The 17,951-nt window shown below is 39.2% G+C and overlaps 2 protein-coding genes across 2 annotated transcripts; both read left to right on the top strand.

Moving 5' to 3' along the window:
- Positions 1-7,633: 7,633 nt before the first annotated feature.
- natd1 (protein NATD1) lies at positions 7,634-11,822 on the top strand. The gene is made up of 3 exons (XM_049560410.1): positions 7,634-7,849; positions 9,414-9,532; positions 9,961-11,822. The coding sequence occupies exons 1-3, from the start codon at positions 7,750-7,752 to the stop codon at positions 10,075-10,077; spliced, it is 336 nt and encodes a 111-aa protein (XP_049416367.1). The 5' UTR covers positions 7,634-7,749; the 3' UTR covers positions 10,078-11,822.
- Positions 11,823-14,176: 2,354 nt separating this feature from the next.
- On the top strand, positions 14,177-17,433 carry tmem11 (transmembrane protein 11). Its single transcript, XM_049560409.1, has 2 exons — positions 14,177-14,256; positions 16,438-17,433. Exons 1-2 carry the CDS (start codon positions 14,210-14,212, stop codon positions 16,952-16,954), a joined length of 564 nt encoding a protein of 187 aa, XP_049416366.1. The 5' UTR covers positions 14,177-14,209; the 3' UTR covers positions 16,955-17,433.
- Positions 17,434-17,951: the final 518 nt, after the last annotated feature.

The raw sequence follows: 17,951 nt of genomic DNA on the forward strand, positions 1-17,951 counted from the left end.
CACAGTCATGAGACAGTGCCATTATTGGCTCTGAAACCGAACTGGTGTGGATTTTATGCCAGCAGACACATGTCTTAATTTGACTTTTTTATATAAGCAAGTCAACAAAGAAATTGGATCCTTAAGATCACTGCAGTGCCCACCTTTATATGGAGGGGCTACATGAGTCAGTTCTAATCAACTCGCAAGAAAATATACAGTTAATATATGTATGTAATAATCAGATTGGTAAAAACAGCAGCAGCTAACAGTCACTTTAAAAAGGTACTCATAAATACACATTGAAAGTGGAAGTACCTGTTTCTTTACTTTGTTGCAGTTATGATGACATGCAGTGGCAGAAACTAAAGAGGAGGAAGACTCCAGTGGCTCAGAGGAGCTGCTTGTTTTCATTTTCTCCGCTTGGTCACCATCACACTCTTTGCCATCCCTTTAAAGATAGAAACACACATGGAACAGATTGACCAGTTACTGTATTTCATTTGAAACATAGCACAGTAACAGCATTTCAAATAAAAAGAAAAATCCAGGAGACTGTGAGAAAAAACAACAGACCTTAGTTGCTCCACAGAAGAGGACCGCTGGCCAGAATTGAGGACTGACTCTTCTGTGCTTTGTCCTTTTTTTACTTGTGAACTTGAAACTACACAGTCTGAATCTGTTTCAGAGACAGCAGTAAAGAATCAAAAGTGGTAAATAAAACAATTTAAGAAGCTTCTTCGGTGATATTTATCATTATTTTCTTACAAAGCTTCCTTTTAATTTAACAACTTCTTAGCTGTGGTGCAACTTAAGAAAAAAACCTAACAAATAAAATAATTAATATGAGCCAAACTATTTAGATTTTTAGACATATATAAGAATTTTAACTGTAATATAAGAATGAAATTACCGTCTCCAGTGGGTCTTTGGTCAAGTCTGCTGAGAGAGCGGCTGTTTCTCATGAACTGAGCAGCAGTGAGAGAGGAGGTGTGGAGAGAGGAAAAGCTCCGGCTGCTACAGAGGCGGAGAGCTGGTCTGGCTGGGCGAGACGATTGTCTAGTACCCTGGTGGCCAAGGCTGCCTCTTTTCAAACTGCCACCAGCTTTACTGTCGCTAGCAGTTAAATCACTCCCTTTGCTGTTGAGGCTGTTCCTCCTTCCACCACTAACGCTGGTTTTACTGCTGCTGGCCTGTTTACCTCCACTAGATGCAGCCACAGTTGATGCTGCTGGGTCCTTTGGGAGAGAGAGAGAGCAAGAGCAGAGGCTCAACAGTGATTGTTGAGAAAATAAGTCGCAAAATTATGTCATTCTCTATAGTTTTTAGCTTTGAGGATGACAACATTTAAATATCAAACATCACACCTCGTGGTCATCCCTGTCCCAACATGGACTCATCCAATCCAATCACCTCTGGAGAGAACATTTTAATCCCCATGAGCTCTTAATTCACTTAAGTACCATCTGACCGACACTGTGATCGTGGACACACACAAACACACACTTGAACTTAATCACACTTGAGCATTGGAAAGCCATCAGACACAGGCGGTCTATTCCAGTCTCTAGAGATGCAGCCTTACCAACTGCAGAGGTAATCAATCTGTGGCTGGACCACAAGACAGAGAAATCAATTAGAGGAGGCTCGAAGAGTCCTGACTTAGCAGCTTGCGCTGGTTGTAAATGCACTGACTTAAGTTTCAGCCATTAATGGCTACATAAATAAAACAATACATGCACATCCAGCAAAAACCACCCACTCAGAGGAAATAATGTCCATCTGAAGTGAACAAAACATAACATTTCTATTGTTAATATAGTCAAATGTTATATATTTTAATATCAGTATTTTTATTGGGGAATAATGTTTCCCATTTATGTTGTGAAATGAATATCCCAAGGGGCCTCAGAGCATAGACCAATAATCTAAACACATCTTTGCATGCACAGTCAGGAGGAAGTTGTTATAAAGTAAGATGTCGTACTACGACTCTTCAAATCACATTTGCCAGTGAGCTTCACTGCTGATATGAAAACCGGCAAAACATAGTCAGAGCAGTTTCATATTCAGCACACTTACAAAATGAAACAAAACCCTGCAAATTTCAATGTTTCTGACTTTATTTGTTATGTTGATGTGTTAATTGAGTTAATGAGTATAAGGTCCATGGTTTAGACACGAACATGTATTTTGGGGATCTTATTTAAAGGAACCCACATGATCCAGTTAATTATGAGCCAACTTAACAACTCAAAACAATTTCAACAACTCTGCTGTGCTGCACACATGGAAGGATTACTGAACAGAACAAAGGCCCAGGGGCCAAAAGTGTAGGGGGCCTCCTGGCCCCTATACATGCATTACTCAAATTAACATGTGCTGACCAGGAAGAGATCCAAAAACACTACAAAGAGACACAAACCAACTACAAAAGAAAAACCACGAAGACACACAAACTGACCAAAGACGAATCAAAAATACCTCAAAGAGATACAAAACCACAAGAAGGTACATTACAACTACAAATACAAAGACATGCAAAGCAACAACCCAAAACAACTACAAAGTGTGTGTCTTGCCCCTATGTAGGAGAGGTTGGGGGCCTTTTGTATATCCTTGCTCAGGGGCCCATTGTGTAGTAATCCTCTCATGGTTGCACATCATTTTAACACAGCTAAGTCCTGGTCTGTGGTGGGAGACGTTTTTTTTTTTTTAAGAATGAAAAATTTAAATGTTAAGTAAGTCATAAGGTCACATATTGTCTTATCCACAAGACACTTCATATCTATGCATCAATACACACTGAATCTGATAAATCTGAATCTGAAAAATGCCAGACAAGGAAACCCTTGGTTAAGGTCATGAGCATCAATTAATTATGAAATGGGCATTTCTGAAGTGAATGTGGCACTGACCTTCCCTCCTTTCTCCTGTGCAGGTTTGTTGGTCCTAGAGTTTACCAGGGTCTCAGGCCACCTGTTATTGATCAGATTAAGATAGTTAAACATGAATCATCCTGTAATCTTGCACTTTCAGGAAACAATTAGTTAGTGAGGGTCACGGTGTTATTATCATATTTTATTTGGCTATATTTAAGGAAAGCATTCCTGTTCTGATTATTCAAATTTATTATTTATTTATTTGTAAGGCAGCTGATGAGCAGCTTCTGGATATGGCCAAAATTAATGGAAAACATCTGTGTCATAAAGTTTTATAGCATGCAAGGGAGCCTATATGGCACTGGATGGCATTTTCTTAATTCTAAGGCCATCATAGAGGGTATTTTATCACGTTTTGTCTACTGTAGGGGTATCCAAGATCCTCCAATATCAGCTTTTCTAAATCAGTCTACTGCGCTGTTTAAAAATGTAATGCAAAATCGCTACCTGTGGTCAAGTAATGCTGCAACAAATTGTCACTTTAATTGACATGTAGTCAATTACTGCCCAGAGTAAGCAGGATGGTGCCAGGAATCATTAACATTTGGGAGTCATGAGAGTGTTATGTAGAGACTACGCACACAGTTCATGAAGGTAAGGGTTAAAAAAACACAGACACACACACAAATCTATATCATATCCTTAAGAAAGAAATAATTTACTGCCAATAAATTGATCAGGTGTAGTGACAAAACAAGTAAAAAGTACAAACTTTTGCAAACACGCTCACTGTCCCTTCTCATTATGTTGTTACTGATGTATTCAATATTTCAACTGCCATATGAGGATACTTTTTTTTAGAATTTTTATTATTATTGAGATGTTAGGGACAGCACAATCCCAAAATAGCATAAAACCAGTGTTGCCCTAACAGTAATGTAGGAAACAGTTAGATAATGCTGACTTACCTTGGTGCCTTGGACATCATTTTCAAAAGCACAATTAAAAACCACTAAATGAGGCGTAAAAAATTCTGGCTGATACTGTTATCCATCTGCGAAATAGGTGCGCTCCCTCTCACTCTGGCAAAAACAGGTCTATACAACAGTGTCCCAAAGAAACACACACACACACACACACACACACAATCCCACACACAGTTGACAAACTCTATTAGTGTTTGCAAGATTAAGCCAACAGATTAACAGGATTACTTCACTGTAATGTTGGTGATCTTGACATACCTGCCTACAATGTCTGGAAATGCTGCAAAAGTCTAGTTTCTATCACATCTAAGTATGTAATTTACATAAATACAATCCACAAGAAAAGTCGAAAGAAACTAAAGAAAAATTATTTTTTTAAAGTCCAACTGAGGGGATTTGACTGCTGACCTTATGTTTGCACTGCTTATGACACACAGTGACAAAGCTGTCACTGCGGATCTGTGAGCTGTGACCTTACCTGGACTATCAAAAACTGTTTCTTAGATTCATCACTAGTCTGCATAAAAACACTTTTAGTCTTGAGACTATAGGTTAAAACTACATTATTGGCCATGAGGCAATTCTAAGCAGTGTTGGAGAAATAACTGATTACACGTAACTGGTTATATGCAGCAAATTACATATAACTAAATTACAAAATAAATGTAATTGTGACCAGTGGCATTTACTGAGGAAAAATGTGTGATCTAATTACAGTTGATAATCAAAATGTTGGTGATTGGGGTCACACTGAATATATTCTTTTCAATTAAAAATCTATATGTAGAATAAAAAAAAAATATCACTCTGTTGCTTTGCATCTTTTTTTCTGTGCAGGAATGCCTTGTTTTGCCATGGGCTAGTTTTCAACTTTATTGCTCAGTTTAAAACATATGTTGTCAAAAAGTTATCAAATGTAATAAGTTACATTATTTTGATGAATTAATTGAAATTTTTACATTACTTATTAGCCTACATTTTTTACAGTGTAACTAGTAGGCCCAATCCAGCACTGATTCTAATTAGCTGTATCTAGTAGTATCAGGTAACATTACAGATTAAAGTTAGACAGGTGTTGTTAAAACTATACATGCAATACATTTTACACACTACATAGGCAATATTTCTTTCCTTTTTTCCAATTCCAGATGACATGGCATAAAAATGAAATGTAACAAATGTTAAAAGGGTGTCTGATCGCTCCTATGTTTAATATCCTCCTGGGACCCTGTCTCCTCATATGATGACATCATATTTTGGGTTTAGTTGACCTTACAGATGGAATCACCTTGTTGTTTACATTTACTTCCGGGTAGAAAACCGGTGCGTCAGTTGAATGAAGACGAGCGAGACGAACGAGAGGTAAGCTATATATATCATCGTTTAGAATAATTTGATATTTGTAAAGTCTATAAACCAATGATTGAACAAACATTACTACTTCTGTATGCATGTTTTTGTAATTAGTCATGGTTATCGTAGATTAGTTGAGCTAACGGTTAGCTGTTCAATCATTGGTTTTATAGACTTTACAAACATGAAGTTATTCTAAATGATATATATAGCTTACTTCTTGTTCATCTCGTTCGTCTTCATTCAACTGACGTGCCGGTTTTCTACCCGGAAGTAAATGTAAACAACAAGGCAATTCCGTCTATACTACATACTACTTAACTTATGACTGTTGTCCTCATTCGTGAACACGTTTTTGTGCCACCTAGTGGTAATAAGAACACAATACACTAATCCATGTAAAAACAAGATGGCAGCCATCTCTGCCAAGTCAGTCTGCAGCCGATCCCGACACAAAACTGGACAAGGTCCAAAAGCTGATTGGATTTCATGGTTGAAACTTGTTTATGACTTGTTTATTTATGATTAATGACGTTTGAAGTGTGATATGGCAGCAAATATGACCAATTTTAGCAACAGTAACAAGCTAAGACACTGTTAATTAGGAATTACTCTTTTGAAGACATTGGGACCACTGATGGACTGGGAGGGGGGGTCCGCCTCGGTTGAAAACGCCGCGCTAAAATGTCCTCTTGAGTGGCGAAAATGAGAGGATGTGCCCTATCAGCTGCCCTCTTGAATGATGAAAACGAGCTGATGTGCCCTTTTGGCTGCCCTCTTGATTAACAAAAACGATAGGATGTGCCCTTTTGGCTGCCCTCTTGAGTGATGAAAACAAGACGATGTACCCTATTGGATGAAAACGAGTGGATGTGCCCTTTTGGCTGCCCTCTTGTTCCCATGTCATGCAGTAGGTGCCCTTTTTTCCTTTTCGCCCTTGCCCTTCAAACATCCTGAGTCCGTCACTGATTGGGACTTTACTGTTGTCTCATTTGAGGACATTGGGACTTTATCATCCTCTCGTTTGAGGACATTTGGACTTAATTATTGTTGACAATGTTTAGTTTTTTATACTTATCAGGTCCTACTGATCCGAAATAGATAAGACAAAGTAAAAGTGCATACTAAACTAAAGTTTGGGTCTCGGGCGGATATAATAATAATAATAATAATAACTTTATTTGTATAGCACTTTTCAATATAAATAACAAAGTGCTTTACAGCATAAAATATCAGCACACACTCAATATCAACACAAAATACATACAAATTAAACATTATATCAACTTAAACATTACTTCATGAAAGTCTTCCTGTAAAAGTGTGTCTTGATGAGCGATGTAAAATAAGGAACAGACTCTGAAAACCTGATTTCCTCAGGCAAATCGTTCCAGAGTCTAGGGGCCCTGATTGCAAAGGCCCTGTCGCCTTTTGTTTTCAGCCTAGACCTTGGAACAGCTACAGTAGCAGGACCTTATCAGCAGATCTCAGACTGCGAGCTGGTTTGTGTGAGGATAAAAGGTCTGAAATATAGGCAGGGGCTAGCCCAAGTCTGGCCTTAAAAACAAATAAAAGAATTTTAAAATCAATCCTAAAATGAACAGGCAGCCAGTGCAGGGATGCTAAAACAGGGGTGATGTGGTCACATTTTTTAGACCTAGTTAAAAGCCAAGCTGCAGCATTTCGTACTAACTGTAGATGGCGAAATGATTTCTGGCTGAGACAGGTATATAAGCTATTACGATAGTCGAGGCGTGAAGAAATAAAATAATATCTCAAATGATAAAACCATGTCTGGACCACTTTTTTTTTTACATGAAGTCCAAAGTTCAAGTCCTGGTCAAAAATGATGCTGAGGTTTCTGGGGCTGAGGGTTTTACAAGAGGTGTTAAATCGCCAAGGCTTTCCAAAATGGATATGAGATGTTATTTAATAGTACCATGGGTACAGTTGGCACATTGTAGCTTTGAGTTCTAGTTAACTTCAACTGCCAAAACTAGATTTTACAAACTGAGAGACAAGTTGCCTTTAATAGGCACACTAAAATAAATCATTTGGCAGAGATATTTTATTTTCTGACCATGAGTAATTAATTTTCACCCAAAATTGGTGGTTCTTATGCCAAATCTCAACCCATAAAACATTTTAACTAAACACACTTTTAACCTAAAATAGCCGAGGTTTACTATTACCCTATACAGACCTTCTATTTTCCCAGGTGACCTAAATGCAGCATGTGAAACAAAAGTGTCAAAGTTCGACGTTTTCAGCTTCAACATTTCTATGTAACATACAGCAGAATGTTTAAAACTATGTGTATAATATCACATTAATAGTTAGGTTATCTCAATTTTTGCATCTGTTCTGCACTGTTTCCTCCTCGCTGACAACATCAGCGCTGATTGGCTGGTTGTCACGTGACCTCACAGCTGATTTCGTTGGATGGAGTGTTTTGCTTTGGCCGTTCATCATTTTAACTAAGTTAGCCATTTCTGGTTAGCATCGCTGCAAGATAGCAAAGCAGCCATCGTCAAGTGTACAAAGCTATTATGGCACAGGCAGCACAGGCAAATGTCCTCGACGCAAACAACTCTCAGATCCAAGTGGAGCACGACAAAAAGCGTCGGCAGTTTGTGATAAGACTAAATGGTAAGTTCAACATGGAAACATTAGCATGCTAGCTGGCTAACGTTAGCTCAGCGGTTGGTGTCGCTTTTCTCACTGCCAACATCGTCGCCGTGTCCTTACTGATAACTCCAGCTGCCATTTCAGACACAGAGGTGTTTGTCGTTTCACTCAGAACAGATGTCACGTCTTTATTCGGATATTATTTCGTGTTGAACAGACGACACTGCCTCCTGGTCAAAGCTGCTGACTTCCTTGACTTGTAACTTCAGCAGCTTGTTTTTCGGAAACATTTTCAACATTCCATTCCTGAAAGCAAATACGCAACCTTTAATAGCATCCATCACAAAAGACAATTTAATAGGCGTCAGTAAATATCAATCATTAGCGAAGTTCCCGTATAACAACATAGTTCCTCTCCTTATTTGTTATCAGTTATGCTTAAAACACCCAACATCTTAATTTCCTTGATTAATCAAGATCTGTATTATATTAGTTACACCCATATGGGTTTAGGCAGTCATTTTTGAAACGTTTAAATAAAAGCCAGTGTTGACAAAATGATATATATATCGTTTGGTAAGTTTAAAACTCAATGTAAGTTGTTGTCATGTATGAATTCAGATATGTGAGATGTGTTTACAGCATAAAGGTAGAAGCCATTTTTCCCTGAATGAAGATCTTTATCATGTCCGTTTCTCTCCACCCAGCTATTATCCCTATCCACAAACATTGTCTGCAGCCACATCACATGGTATCAAACCAGTGACTCTTGTTTTAAGTAAACTGAATGCTCATTCACTTATCGAGCAGCCATGTTGCAGTGTTATATGTTTATTGCAAGCTACTACAACTTGATCGGTAACTTCACTTGCAGTCTGGTACTCAGATTTAAATGTCATAGCTCCATAGTTAAACCAGCATGAGACTGTGTTGCAGGCATGAGGTAGAAGTCTTTGTTTGTTGTGATAGCAGTGAGCAGCAGTATTAATTACTCTTCTCTGTAAGTTTTGTCCTCAAACACAGACAGTTGCCCTCTTAGGTATTATTATCATGTATTGTCAGTATCTCCTACAAAGGTGGGGTCAGGTTACTTTTGGAAAGCTGTAGGAAACTAGGTTGGGTGGAGACAAACTTAAAGGTATACTGAGCAGGATTTTCCTAAAAAACAATGTATAGACTCATACAAAAATAATCCCTCTCAATCATCACTTACAATCCACTAGTGTGTGGCAGTGTATTTATCTGCAGAGACTCAGCCCTCTGCCTGAATTTTCCTAGTTTCTTCTTATTGTGTTATGTTCTGGACATTCCTGGCCACAGTGTGCAGATGAGGCTGGGACTCTATAATAAGGTAGCACCCAGGGGGCATATCAGAAGCAGCACGCATGCAAGAGGAAGCTGCAAAAATCACAGACACAGCAGCAAAAAAGAAACTAAAAACACAAATATAACGAGGTCAATCTGGAGTTGGTTTTCACTTTCGCTGGTGATACTGTTTACAAAAAGTAGCCTATAATTAAAGAAAAGAAATAAGAATAGAATACCTTTAACACAACAGAGACCTATGACTTCTGCCTACCCTCAGGATCTCATGATCGAGCAGTTCTTCTGTATGAATATGTTGGGAAGAAGACAGTGGACTTGCAACACACTGAAGTTCCAGATGCTTACAGAGGAAGAGGAATAGCCAAGCACCTTGCCAAGGTAAAACTCATAAGCACTGGTTATTTACATCTATCATGATCTCAAGAGAAGAGAGTGTTTCTCTCTGTTCATTTCTTAAAGGCTCAATCTGTAATCTTTTGACCATATAAATTATGACATATAAAAAACAAACCAAAAAAATGTATAGACCGTTTATTGTGAACTGCATTGTCTGCACATGAATCCAAATTACACTAACGATTAGCTGAAGACTCATCTTACTGTATTAAGAGAGGAGTAAGAGAATTAGTACCTTATTTTAACGACTTCACTGGTGATTTTACCACTCATAAAAAACTGAAGAACACCACATGAAGTTGATTTTCTCAAATATTAAAGTCAATGACCAAAATGTCAATATTAAAAGCTGTCTGATAAGATGCCTGTCAGCACTGTTTTGATGCAATTTTATGCTTCTGTGATGGCAGGCAGCCATGGATTTTGTGGTGGAAGAGGATCTGAAAGCCCACTTGACCTGCTGGTACATTCAGAAATACGTCAAAGAGAATCCTCAGCCTCAATACTTTGAACATATTTATCAATGACCCCACATGGCTGTAACAGAGAAGGCGAGGAGACAGAGACTCCCAAGGAGTTAAGTACTGTGTGGCATCATGCATTGGAGTTACAGGCTGACATACAACAAAGGACCTTCCAGGCATTGTTAAACGTGACTCTGAGTGACTCCAGAGACAACTGATCTTGCGGCAAAGACGTCCGTGAGCTGAACGTTGGGTCTATGGGTCAGTAACACGGGGATACACACTCACCACAAACAGGAAGTGAATCAGCTGGCCAGTACTTGTTAAAACATGAGCAAATAAACTAACCAAAGCTGAAGCGTGTTACCTCAGAAAGAAAAATTCAGGATACAGACCCATCACTGACTGGAAGCAAGGTTTTAGGCCTGTATTGAGAACAGATGTGAGTCAAATCTTACGTTGCAAATTTCCTGTCCTCCTTTAGACTCACTGGTTGTGAGCAGCGCTGCAAGATGACCGACCCAGGTGTCTTCCTCCATGATAGTTTGGAAGGAAGCGATGACAGCTTCACTGATAATCAAACAGCAATGATTTTATATTTCAGCCCCCTTTTGATATTGTTTTGCTGTATTTTTTTTTAATTTGCTTTCCCTTCCTCTCAGAAATAGTGTTTCTGAGGGCTGAATTACTTTTTTGGTAGACTGAATGCTAAACGCATCTTTGTCAAGCTACTCAAAAGAGGTATTTTTTAGGTGATTGTGAGGAGGTATAGGCATGAATTTGGTGGGTAATGGGTAATTTTTGAAAAATATAATCTGCATTTTGGACACGTTTATTTTTCCAAACTCAGTTTGGTTCCAGCGTAACTCTAGCCACTTCTGTTCGTACCAGTAACAGAAATGTACTGTTGATTATTGGGGTCACGAATTGATTAGTCAAAGGTGCAGGGATTTGTAAACCAAAGAAGACAAACTGAGTAACTCTGGAGACAAAACTCATTATTTTCGTCATTATAACTGTCAAATATTACAGACACCTGTGATAAATTGGGTCTGAAGCTTGTCAGACATCTAAGTGTGGATATGGATAAATATCTCTGCTCAAACCAGCATTTCAAAATCAGCACTGTTACATTCAGGGCATTTACATTCTATGGTGTCCACTGTCCTTTGTTCTATCTGTCAGGAAAATGACACTGGATGGCCGAAGGTTACACTTCTTTTCTCTTGTCATTTGATCTGTTTTGTTGTTGTTTTTTCTTCTTGTATTCACAAGGCTGCTTTCACCAGCTCATGTCGAAAAGGTAAAGGTCATCACGAAAGAAAAATTTTACTGGGGAAAAAAAAAAAAGGTTTACTGTAGTTTCCCTTTTTGGCTCTTTGGAAGCTTTTGCTGTCGACAATCTTCAGTGTTGAGGAGAAAAATACCTCAGGTTACTCAACACGCTCTGGCAGGACACATCAACATGCAAGACAGACTCCTTTTATCTGTTTTAATCACTTAGAGGTAATTGCAGGACGCCACTTTCCCTTTGTGAATCTTTACTTTAGGTGACACACTCACCTATTGATAGGCCAAGGTTTTGTTTGATTTGTGTGTGTGTGTGTGTGTGTGTGTGTGTGTGTGTGTGTGTGTGTGTGTGTGTATGTATGTGTGTTTCCATTTGTGTGTTTTCTTGAGAGAAAACAAATGTCTGATTTAACACTTTTGAGCAGGTGGCTCTACCAAAATGTACCAATTCTTGTTATATTGTTTTGTGCTGTGTTTTTTTCCCATTTTCTTGTTGTCTATAAATAAATAAAACAATACTAATCACATTATCAGTGTCAAAGTATGTATTTATACCAAAACAGGGAAAGGTGTGCATACGCCTAACTCTAAAGAAAAGATGAGATACTAGTGCGTGGTATATTTTAGTCAGGGCGCAACTGAGCTGTTTACTATGGTGCAAGTTTCTTGTAGTGTGGCTATAAAGCAATCATGTTTTTCCAGTAGTCATACAATGAACAGATTTTAATCTCATGGTAGTACAGTAATCTTTTAAATCACAGGTGAGCACAGATTGGATAAAGTGTGGATTATTATTCTCGTAAGTGCCTAAAAGGGGACTGTGCCGCTCGTTTCAACATTTGGAAAATATCTTGATGTCCACCTCAGAGCGCTATTATTTAGTCGTGTAGTGGTAGTTGATGAGGTGGGTGTACTGATAGGTAGATGGGTAGATTACCAAGGAGAAAGTTGTTACACTCACTTATTTGTTCCGGTGTCTTTTGGGCTGATACTGGGTATACTGTAAACAGGACAGAAAAAGAGGTGGGTATATTCTGTACCTGTGTATACCCTCCATTACAACCCTCCATTACACCACTGTTTTTATCCTGTCAGATTAGTGCATTGCATAAGTAGTGCATGGACAATCAGAGATACTTAAGTACATACAGCTTTAAACTATGTATATATGTAATGGTAACTTTAAAGATATCATAATAAACACATAAAACATTTTTTTCTGATTGTTTAGGCACTGTTTGAAACTGTAAGCTAATTTTGCAAAACTCTACACATTTAATACAAAAACCAAACCACAAAAACATGACACATCTCATTCACTAGCAAACAATTCTAATAACATCCTGCAACAGACGCTACTAATTTTAAGAAAAACGGAAGAATGTTGGCGCCATCTAGTGACACTTTTAAGAATTACCTGAGCTCTGTGTCACATGGTGTGCTGTTAACAATGCAAGGGTGAGCACCCTAAAATGGGTGAGATGGAAAGAAATCTGCCTGTTTGTCTCCCATTTGAAAGTATGGCAGCTCAGCCCAAACCCTGCTGAGTCTTTAGGACTCTCATTAACTACAGAATATCTCCTCATTCCTTAAGAAGACCAAGAAGAAGTGATCTAAGTGAAATGAGGTATCGCTGATAAACTATAAACTCAAAACACAAACATGTAGGCTATAAACCCATATTGATACCCAAAGTTCTCTTAAATCAAGAGTCTTGAATGGCCAAGTGTTGGTGTCAGTGAAAGTGATTTAGGTCTACAACCAGGGCCATGGCTACTACTGAGGACACTGAGGTCATGTCCTCTGTCATGTCTCTGGGAATCTGGGGCAGGTTAAGTTCTTTAATCAAAAACTTTTCATTGATAGTTATTTTATAGGCTTAGTCAAGTGTGTAATAAAGGACTAGAGCTGTGTATTGATATCAGTGTCTGTTAGATATCTAACGTTGAGGAACATAAACATGTCTCACTCCAGTTCTTTTTAGTTGATAAAATATATCAGCATGCTCAGAGCACCAGTAGTATCAATAAAAAGCTTTGCCTGAACAACTATACTCTACAATTCAAATCAAGACTATCTGATCCAATAAATAAATCAACATAAGATTCATATAAACATGTCTTCAAAAAGCAGACATCAGGTGAAAGGTTTCTTGATCGCATATTGAAAATTAGAGGTTCTAGGGGGGACATGACAGGTCGAGCAACCATGGTTAAACATCATTCAAATATCACAGCTTTATAACGCCGGTTTGATTTGCATTGATTCGCCATGCACCCATCATTTAGCCTCCTCGATTATGAAGCTCTTATACTTTTTGTCACAGGCGCAGCATTTGGTTTCAGCTGATCGCACATTCCTGAACGTAGCCATTATAGTTGTTACATCCAAAGCGCCTCAGGTTACAGCACGCGGACAGGGAGCCCGTGCTCGCGCACGGGGACACAGAGACAGAGCACGCAGAGCGCAATATGGGTGAGTACAAAACACAGATTCAACCACAAATCTTGTAACAGAGCCAGATGGTTGGGACACTGTATCACTATGTCACATACTGTATATGTTGTAACCGATGCATGCAATCTACATGTGCAATTGACGATTTAGATATCTAAATGGTTACTGTATTTATTTGATGCACAGTTTTAAAATTGTTACTTGACTAATCGTTATATATTAAATACCTTCGTCAGCTGTGTTAGATTTATTTAGAATGTGGTTTGACCTCTCAAACTTCTATGCGCTATTATAAAATACGTAAAGGCAGGTACTCATGCTGTATAGCATTATGGGAATAGTAGTCCGCGTCGAGTCGAAGTGATGCGTCGTCTGCGTAGACACACTACATTACCCAGAAGGCTCTGCGCTCTCATACGTCAACTGCAATCACGGTTGTATCTCCAACATGGCGTCGCTGGGAAGGAGGCGCGGTGTCCCAGTAAGCAGGGAGAGGTCAGTTACTCCACATCTAAGCAATTTAACGAAAATATTTTAATATGATACATCCTTTTGTCGATGTCGCCATTCACCAGATCCCGAACACGCATATCGTTCGGGACTTAAAGTGAAATGCCAACACGACAGGTCGGAATTTTATCCCAGGGTTAGCTAACATTAGCAGGCTAACGTGTACAGTTTGCTAACGTTAGCAAGGAAACAAACTAGCAGCTCATGTGATGTTTTGGTTATTTCTCAGCAGCCGATTAACCGTGGGAAAAGTTACGTTTAACCGTCCGCAGGGTCGGATGCTGGTGTGATTCGCCACTGTATACATGCTACATAATTGAGGTTGAGCTAACAGTGTTGTTCGCTATGTTTGTCGACCTGTTTTGAAAGTACAACGGTCCTCAACTTAGCCGGTCAGTCCTCCAACTTTTTACCATGCGAGCGGGTTATCTAACCGACGCTCTGTACATTATGTCCCTTGCACTGTGGTCCTTAAATTATTTCCACAGTTATCGAGTACTCCTTTAGCCAATGTCCCGCTGTCTTTGAAGCCGAATAAGCTGATTGTCTATCTAGGTTGTCGTTAGGCTCTGTTTGCCATGCTGTCAAAATTTACTGGAAGGCCTCGGAGTTTTGACATTGATTCAAATATACGTGTTGGTCGTATGTCAAGTTAATCTACCAATAACTGGAAAATTATACATTTACAGAAAATATTAGTCGATTAATCATCCAGATGGAAAGTAGTTATTGGTCGTAATTTATTTGTCAAGATTGAAATAAATAAATAAAAGTTGTTAGTTACAGATTCCCAAATATATAATTTTATGTGTCATTTCATATTTCACGCGTTGGTGGTTTTGGGCTGTTAGTCAAACAAAGTATTGTGTTGAAAGCACTTAAGATCTGAAAATGTGTGATCACCATTTGGTTTCTTTCACATTTTATGAATTTATGTAAAACAATATGGAACAAAGTTACCAATGCAACCTGAGGGCATTTGAAGTAATGGATATCCACATGTTATTTACATGTAGTACACAGGAATATGAATTAAAGTGAGCCTCATAATGTTGTAAAAATGTGCTTACACTCTCTAACATAATTTTATTAACTAAACTTTTTTATCTAGAATGTACCATGTTAACAAAATGCTTTCAGGTTTTTGGTCATGGAAATTGTTTGTAACTGATTGTAGGCTATGTTACTTTTACTTTGTAACTGAAAACAAATATAAAATTCATGTATGAATGTTTCAGATGACATGTTAGTAATGGGAGTAACGTATATTTTTATAAACCCTCTCATGGTAAAATCACTCCCAGATGGCAGTGCCCCCTCCCCCTTCAGGACAATGTGCCATGCCACCCCACAAAAACTGCTCAGGAATGGCCCAAGGAATGTGACAAAGAGCTCAAGGTGTGAACCTAGTTTCCAGTTTCCCCATATCCCAGTCTGATCAAGTATCCGTGGGACATGAGGGTACATCAACTTGCAACCCACCGGACTCAAAAGGAGCCGCTGCAAATTTCCTGGTGCCAGACACCACAAGACACCCCCTAGAGGTCCTGTGTCCACACCTTGACAGGTCAGAAACCCCACCGTGGATCAGACTTGGCTCTTACCTGCCAAGGAATGGACACAAGACCTTTTGTGTACCAGCACGTCCCACAGATGCTTGATTGGATTGGAATCTGGGGAATTTGGAGGCCAGGTTGACGCCCTGGGCTCTTTTTTAGTGTATCATGGCACATTGTCCCGCTGTCCCACATTTTCCCCCGGGCACTGCCATTTAGGAGTGCCATTACCATGAGGGGGGGTTACTTGATCTACAAAGGTGTTTGTGTGGGTGGTGCTTGTTAAGTGGAATCTATGTGAATGCCAGCAGAACATTGCATTGTAACGAGATGATCAATGTCATTCACTTCACCTGTCATTGGTTTAAATGCTTTGGCTGATCTACACATAGATGTTGTGATTTGGTAAGCCTTGTGGAATTTCAGTTTAGAAACAATTTGTGTAAAATAACTAGCTGGGAATGAACTATTCCAGACAAAAAATATTCTTGAAAATGGGCAGTTCGATGTAAAAATGTAGGCAAACCAGTCTTAAAAGTACTAAGTCTAGTTAATCCATTCTCTATCCTTTCTCTCACTGCTCCTTGCTGGTTTTTCTGTTTCCAAACAGGGGAGTGATGGCGGCGACAGACTGCTACATTGTGCACGAGATCTACAATGGGGAGAATGCGCAGGACCAGTTTGAGTATGAGCTGGAGCAGGCACTGGAGGCCCAGTATAAATACATTGTCATTGAGCCCACACGCATCGGAGATGAAACGGCCCGTTGGATTACAGTGGGCAACTGCCTGCACAAGACGGCCGTGTTGTCAGGCGCTGCTTGCCTCCTGACGCCACTTTCACTACCCGTTGAATACTCGCGCTATGTGGCATTGCCCGCTGGTGCCCTCAGTGTGGCCTGTGCTGCCCTCTACGGGATTTCATGGCAATTTGACCCCTGCTGCAAGTACCAGGTGGAATATGACAGCCAAAAACTCTCGCGGCTGCCCCTGCATACACTCACCTCCTCGACGCCCGTGGTATTGGTACGCAGGGATGACATCCACAGAAAGAGACTCCATAATACGATAGCACTGGCTGCCCTGGTGTATTGCGCCAAGAAGATCTATGAACTTTATGCGGTATGAGTGCACTCTGAAGAGGGTTTAAGAACCAACAGAAAAAAGGAAAAACAAACAAAAAAACAGAACCTATCCACCCCCAAATGTAAGAAAAGTGGAAGTCATGATCAGGCCCAGCAGTTAGCTCCACACATGTGATGGGTGCTTCCATTTTGAACTTTGATCAGAGGGATATAGTTAAAACTAGAAGGAATTGTTTTATCCCTTGCATTTCCTTTACTTCTATGTGACAACAACAGCACACTTATCTCCGTAGTACCCTTGCGCCTCCTCCCCTGCGCCCTCCACCTGCATCCTTGACACACAACAAGCAAGTGCACAAGGGTACGACAGCAGTTCCTCTGGACTGAATTGCATTGCGGTCGAAACGGACCGACATGTTTTGAGTACCGAGCTGTTTCCCCCTTCCCTCGTAGTTTTACTGTACCCCTTTCTTGCTGATCAGTACATCACCCTTCATTAAACATTAGGATATTTCAAACTAACTTTTCTGTATTTTATTTTACTTTTTTTCATTAAATGGATTCTACATCATGTCCATAAAAGAGCAAATAGCTGCAACTTATTTGAGATTGTGTCTTGTTCATGTAGATATTCTTGTTTAAAAGAGTGCAAGAAAGATCTTATGTGACAATGCTGTGGCTCAATGTCCTCCTTTGAAACACTACAAAACTACTAACTTTTGGAGAGTCACATTTCACACGTGCTTCTAATAATGTATATTACATTGACATCAAGCCAAACCCTCATAAGTGAAATTAAAATGTAAACATGATTTGACACTAAAGATAACAATTATACAGCAAATTATGAATTCATAGTTTTCTTGTATATGTTCATCCAATGGTGCTTGTTAAGAGTTGCTGATTAGAAATCAGCAGCTTTAAAATTTTGGGTCCCAGGGAAGGTAAAAGTACAGACAAAGTGAAAGATGAGTTATGATACAATGTGACCTGCAATAATTATATGATTAAGTGGAATTCACATATGAATAAGTTGAGTA

This window comes from Epinephelus fuscoguttatus, linkage group LG19 (genome assembly GCF_011397635.1).
Source record: "Epinephelus fuscoguttatus linkage group LG19, E.fuscoguttatus.final_Chr_v1".
In the NCBI taxonomy this organism is placed as follows: Eukaryota; Metazoa; Chordata; class Actinopteri; order Perciformes; family Serranidae; genus Epinephelus; species Epinephelus fuscoguttatus.

Coding starts and splice junctions, on each gene's coding strand:
- natd1 (XM_049560410.1), top strand. CDS start 7,750: ATGGCACAGGCAGCACAGGCAAATGTCCTCGACGCAAACAACTCTCAG. Junction 7,850..9,413: donor GTTTGTGATAAGACTAAATG/GTAAGTTCAACA, acceptor GCCTACCCTCAG/GATCTCATGATCGAGCAGTT. Junction 9,533..9,960: donor TAGCCAAGCACCTTGCCAAG/GTAAAACTCATA, acceptor CTGTGATGGCAG/GCAGCCATGGATTTTGTGGT.
- tmem11 (XM_049560409.1), top strand. CDS start 14,210: ATGGCGTCGCTGGGAAGGAGGCGCGGTGTCCCAGTAAGCAGGGAGAG. Junction 14,257..16,437: donor GTCCCAGTAAGCAGGGAGAG/GTCAGTTACTCC, acceptor GTTTCCAAACAG/GGGAGTGATGGCGGCGACAG.